Raw genomic sequence first — 6000 nt, 5'->3', positions numbered from 1 at the left:
TGGTTTAATTGAGCGCCTTCCATTACCCTGTTTTCCTAGCAATCAGTAAAGTAATCTTTCCATTAGAAGGAAATATGACTCTTGGAATTAATTCTTTATACAAAGAGCTAGCAGGAGTGACATTTACACCAGAAACAACCAAGTCCCTGCAGCGGCATAATATGCAGTCTGCAGCTGTCTTCTTAGACACCGAAGGTAATTTGGTTCAATGTAGTTAAATTAATTGAATATAACAGTAGTTGAGAAAGAGAGTCATTATTTTAAAGCCTTTTTGTTTTTCCCCATGGGTTTGGAATTCATCAATCATGAGGTGCGAAAAGGCTCTGTCCTCTAGAAGAAAAGACTAGCACTACGGTCTGATCATGAAGGAGGGGTTCTGTGGCATCGCGGAGATGGCTCTCAAGACCATGTAACTTTAGGAGAGCATCAGAGATTAAAAGGAAATCAAAGTTTCCACTGATGGAAACTTTACGAAGCAGGTGTGCGTGCGTGTTTGACGAAGAGGAAAGGGCGGGGCCTCGTGAGTCGGCGGCTGGGCTACGCTTACGCTTACGGGAGATGGTGCATGTCATTGTCTTTTACACAAAGCTCGGCTCTAGCTTCCTTTTTTAACTACTCTTGTTTGGGGTCAGCTACGACCCAAGGCATTGGGCCTCCAGAGCTCAGGCCGAACAGGCTGCTTGGGGTTTCTGTTTTCCTGGTCCTCAGCTGGCTTGCAGAGCAGGTGGAGCGGGAACACTTGTCCTAGGAAGTCTGAATTTACTAAACCTCATCTCGCCTCTTGCATTCTGTGCTTTGTACAAGTTGCTAAAAAAAAGTAAGCCCACGCTAGATGGATGATGCAATGTCAAACTGCATAGGAAATAGTTTTGGCTTTGGGGTGTATTAGTTCTACAGAATAACTCAGATCTGTCGAGTTCTTGCTCTGTGCTTACAGTACAGCATTTTGGAGTTGAGAGAAATTAGAGGCCCCACACTAGAAGGACATATAAAATCCTGCCTCCCCCTTTATTGCTGCGTTTTCTAACAAACTTAGCAAAGAGAATGCACATAAAGAACTGCTTCTTTACTTTGTAGGTGCTCTTTCTACTTCTTCTTTGCCAAAAACAAAAAACAACAACAACACAAGAAAACCCCAAAAAGCCCCCCAAAAAACCCAAACCCAAACAAAACAGGTTAGAGAGAACATGTTTACATGAAATGGCATCCGGACCCTGGGTTCTGATTTCTGCTGTGACTCTAATTTTATTAGAAAAAAATTGCTGGTGGTCAAACCTACAGACTGCATTTCTCTGCTGAAGATACAATAAGCACCAAAATCAGTTTCTTTCCCAGCCCGAAATCCAAAGGAAAAAAAGAAGTGTTTTGCGTGTCCTGGTGAAAGATAGGAAACAGTGACTGTTTGGTTAAAAAAAAGTCCTGGACTCCACAATATTATCTGTGGCCTAATTCTTAAAACAGGAAAATGGCTTCCAAATACCTCCCCCCACCCCCCCTCAATATTTACCATCCTGACAAGGCTTTGATGTCACTGATAGAGCTAGAGTTCTTATACAGAGGCTGTGCGTTTTATTTATTCCTTTATAGACTTATCTCTGAATTGGTACCATCCTGCCGTAGACGATAGTTGAAAAGTCTGGCTGGGAAAACAAAATCCTGATTGTCTAACATAAAGGTAACATATAACACAGAAGGGAAATAATATGAGAGAGCCTGACTGAACCTCCTTCGCTAGTGGGTATGGTATTTTAAGCCACAGTGCATGTGCAGGTGTAAGTAATAGTCATATATAATATTCTCAGATATTATATACTTATTACATACATGCACAGTGCTTTCCAAGACAGCTACAAATTTACACATGCATCAACTATCTAAAAACATAGAAATAGGTAAGCCTATTAAGTGGAATTTTCTTAAATTATATTTGAACAATTAACAGGAAAAGTAATCATGTAAAGTACCGCTCTGTTCTCGTATATATCTACAATAAAATTCTATAAACAGTTGTCTCCCAAAACATACCCGAATAAAATAAAATTAAAAAAAAAAAACAACACCCAGTGTCCTCTATTTGTATATTTATGGTCATTTCAAAAACAAACAAATAAAAGAGCCCCACTCAGGTGCATATTTACATTCTTCAAACTGTAGCGGTGAAAAATAATTCTATTAAGTGCAGGACATTCCTAATGTTGCAGTAGACATTTTTTCTTAAGTCTTCATGAACACATTGCTTTTTGTCTTAATGGTGATGCATTCCATGACTAGGAGACAATCCTCTGGTCGCCTTCATTTGCAGACGGTGGCACAGTCAGGATTAAAGAGCTCCTTGTATAATGGAGGAAAGAGTGTATTCACTATGTCTGGATGTGATTGTTTGAATACCTGCAGCTTCTCCCCGTGCAAGTTGCAGACCGCCGTGATGGTGGGGATCTTGGCTATTAACTGCAGAGTGGGGAGAGACGGGGGAGGGGACAGAGGGGGAAGGAAGCTCATTAGTGCTCTGTCTTCTGAATCAGTGTCCTTCCTCCTCAGATGAAGGCAAATGGCTTTGGAAAAAGATGTTCGGAAAGAAAGAAGGCTCACTCTCGGCTTCTCCTTTCCGCCAAAACAAAACAAATCGCGCCTCCCACCCCCATCCTCGAAAGGTAAAATAGAGAAAGCAAGCACGCAGGGCCAGGCGTCCTGATTCACTGCTCTTAAATAAAGTGTGTATGGGAGGTAGTCGAGTTTGATCGGTAGGAGTGGGTGCTTTGCAGCCAGGCTGACTGAGTCAGAATCCTGGTTCCAAAATCGCTAAAGGGCTGGGTGGCCGTGATACACTCTGTCTCGCTTTTCTCGTTTGTAAAATGGGCTTACTCACAGTTCCTACTTCCTTGGGTTGTTGTGTGGATGGAGGTAATTCATATAAAAGTGTTAAGAATAGTGTAGGCATGAATCGCAATTGTTAGCTAATATGATCTATCATTTCCCACAGAGTTTTCTGATATGAATGTGAGATTTTCGGTTTTGGAAGGCGACCATGTGAGGAAGGTGTAATCTAAACTGTACGAGGCGTGATCCATAATCCTCGGGACTGCTTTGCTCACTAGCTTGCCTGAATCTTTCTCGTTCTTTTCCGCGGTAATGCATAAAATGAGAGCTATATTTAATCAAGAGAGAATTTGGGAGGTCACTGGCACTTGCTTCCTCAGGGAGGCATTAAAAAAAAAAAACTCGTGGGGGAACAGCCACTTGTAATTGCTAGATTTTGATATATATGTATTATGTGGGATGTGATTTTTTGAGTTCAAATACCCAGAAGATAGTGTTTTATAATAATTTAAAATGTCCACAGTTTGCAAAATGCTACATAGGTCTTAGGAGATGAACAACTCTGGCTTTTAACATATTTATAATTTAGGAACACTTAGAATTCATCATTTCGTGTCAAAATTAGCCTAAAACCAAGTGTCATTATGATCAAATGACTGTGGGAATAAGATGTGCCTCCTGTAGAGAACATTTTCACAAAAGATAAGCCTGCTAGTTCATACAGCTGACCAAAGGTTCACTTGAAAGTGGTGGTAAAATAAAATTAAATAAACCCCATCTAATCACCAATTAGGGTCATGTGCTCCCTGCCCTATTCAATAATAAGAAACCATTTCAGCCTTTGAAGTAAAAGAGGAAATAGATAGTTACTTTGTGGCTCTTCAAAATAAAAAATTTCCACTTCCATTAAGTTTTCTTTTAACCACAAATGAGTGTATAACCACACTATGAGCAATTCAAAAATAGCATCAGGATCAGAGCTGTTGATGTATTCATTAAAGGGATCTAGAACACAAAAAGAAGTCTGGGGTTTGGGCTTTCCATTCCCACAGCTGCTTAACGATAGGGGTGGAAATGAAAAATGTGAAATCTTTGTTTATAGAATGGATGTTAAATTTTAGACTGGGAATCAAGAATTTTCTTTCCAACAGGATGTTACTTGAACTTGCAACAGGCACTGCTAGACACCAAAGTGCACAAGACAGTATGGTTCTTGCTTATCACCTGCTTGTGAAGACAGATGTGAATAATGGCATCACGCAGTCAAAAGCAGACTGGAAAGCTGGTGGGCGCCATGCAGGAATGGGTTAGAAGTGGTAGAGAACAGAACGTTCTATTCTCAGGGCTTCCCTGAGAAAGAGCCACTTAAGCTGAGCTCTGAAGGGAGAGTGGATGCTGACTAGATGCTGAGGTCCATGCTATGCCCCGGAGCCATGGGTGATGCTGCCGTGGTACCTGGAGCACTGGAAGAACGGAGCGGTGAGTGAGCATGTTTGACAGAAAAGCGGGAGAGATGGGCATGGCCAGTATATGCAAGTTCACGTCAAGGCTCTTTGGAAGGGTTTTTCAGCAAAAAAGAGAGATGATCAGAATCGCATTCTGAAAGAGTCACTTTGGGTCCAGGGTGGAAGACAGTGTCTTTTCTATATTTTCATAGGTAAAGACTATACCAGGGTCCACTTCACTGAAGTCCCCTGGGAAATTATCCAAGCTCTCTCAACCAGCTGGTTCACACAGACGGAGACTACAACAATTTGGAACACTTCTTACACATTACAATCTCCCTGAAATAGCTACTGAATGCGGAGAGGGTTTGAAAGCTTTCTATAATCATCTGCAGTTGAACTGATGATATGCAGAGCTCCGAAAACTTCCAGATGCGATTCCATAATGACTGTCAACCTTTACTCTGCATAGGAATCACTGGGGCACTTCCTAAAAAGGCAGATTCCTGGGATCTACCCTTAGGGACTGTGTCAGTAAGTCTAGGTGGCGCTCAGCCTCCATGTTTGAGACAAACACCCCCTTGGGATGCTGATGGACTGCGTCCGTGGAATGGACATTAAAAAAAAAAAAAAAACTATTACAGAGGTCCAAATCTTACAAATTTACAACTGATTTTCGAAATTGAAAAGTAAATTCTGTATCATATCTGAAACAGTCCTGGGGGCTGAGTGGAAAGTTAGCTCCTTTTCAGGAGACAGAGAATTTATCATCCTCAGAGAGGGGAGGTTCCATTTGCTTGGCTCTGTTAGTTTGGTGGGGGACAAGTAATAGAATTCCTGAGTTCCCTATGGGACACAGATAGACCATAGAGAGGATTCGCCTGGTGATAACAGGGTTTTAAATCCTGACTGCTTGGGTTTGAATCCTGTATGTGCTATTTATAGCTGTGTGAGCTTGGGCAAGTCACTTAACTTCTCAGCTTCATTATCCATCAGATGGTCCCTACCTCAGAGAGTTGTTGGGAGGGTTAACTGGGTCAACACAAATCGTCTAGAGCAGTGCCTGGCACATGGTGGCGATATATGGGTTTGGTGCTATGCTTCCATTCCCACATAACGCTTCCTTCAAGGAACAGTCAAGGCCATGATTGTTCAACCCAATGACATGGGGGGGGCCAAGAACCCAACTTAACCCTTTAACCAAGCACTGGAAATTGGGTCATGTGTTAATGCGTGTGGAAATCAGCCATTTACTTTTGTTGAAATGAAAAAAGCAAAATCATATTTTCATTTTCTCGTAGCAATTAAAGTAACCTGCTCATTTCGTAAACTGGGATTTATAAAGTGGGATCCTATATACTACAATTCTTAAAAGCATTTTTTTGCTCCTTTAGGGAAGGGGAGGAATTGTCCTTTTATGCATTAATTTCTCATTAAATGCATAAGAGGACAACCCTTCTATAGTTGCTCATGTGCATTTGGAAATACTTAACTATGTGTTCGGTTTTGGGAAAGTGAGTATGGACTCTTGCTTCTTTGCTGCCCCAAACTGGGGCTCAAGGAACGTCTGGTTCAGGACCCACTTCTTCCCTCTTTTATGGGATTTGGATCCTGTCCCTGCTGCTCATCTGTATAATGGGCCGGATGATGAGAATTGCTTTTTGTGAAGTGCACTGGGGCCGCATGAGCAAAGAGCACCAAGGAAGGCAAAGAGCTTCCCTAACCTGTGTGCTCTTGG

The 6000-nt window shown here is 41.8% G+C and overlaps 1 protein-coding gene across 1 annotated transcript in view; it reads right to left on the bottom strand.

The window, feature by feature from the left end:
• Positions 1-2042: 2042 nt before the first annotated feature.
• The window catches only part of RORB (RAR related orphan receptor B), a 190067-nt gene continuing 186109 nt past the window's right edge, over positions 2043-6000 (bottom strand). The window contains exon 10 of the mRNA XM_021694399.1: positions 2043-2448. Coding sequence (XP_021550074.1) covers positions 2293-2448 — 156 coding nt within the window. The 3' untranslated portion in view covers positions 2043-2292. The remainder of the gene's footprint in view (positions 2449-6000) is intronic.

The sequence above is a fragment of the Neomonachus schauinslandi genome, chromosome 13 (assembly GCF_002201575.2).
Source record: "Neomonachus schauinslandi chromosome 13, ASM220157v2, whole genome shotgun sequence".
Lineage (NCBI taxonomy): Eukaryota > Metazoa > Chordata > Mammalia > Carnivora > Phocidae > Neomonachus > Neomonachus schauinslandi.
Note: the sequence above shows the minus strand (reverse complement) of the source record. Positions and strands in the feature narration are given on the sequence as shown.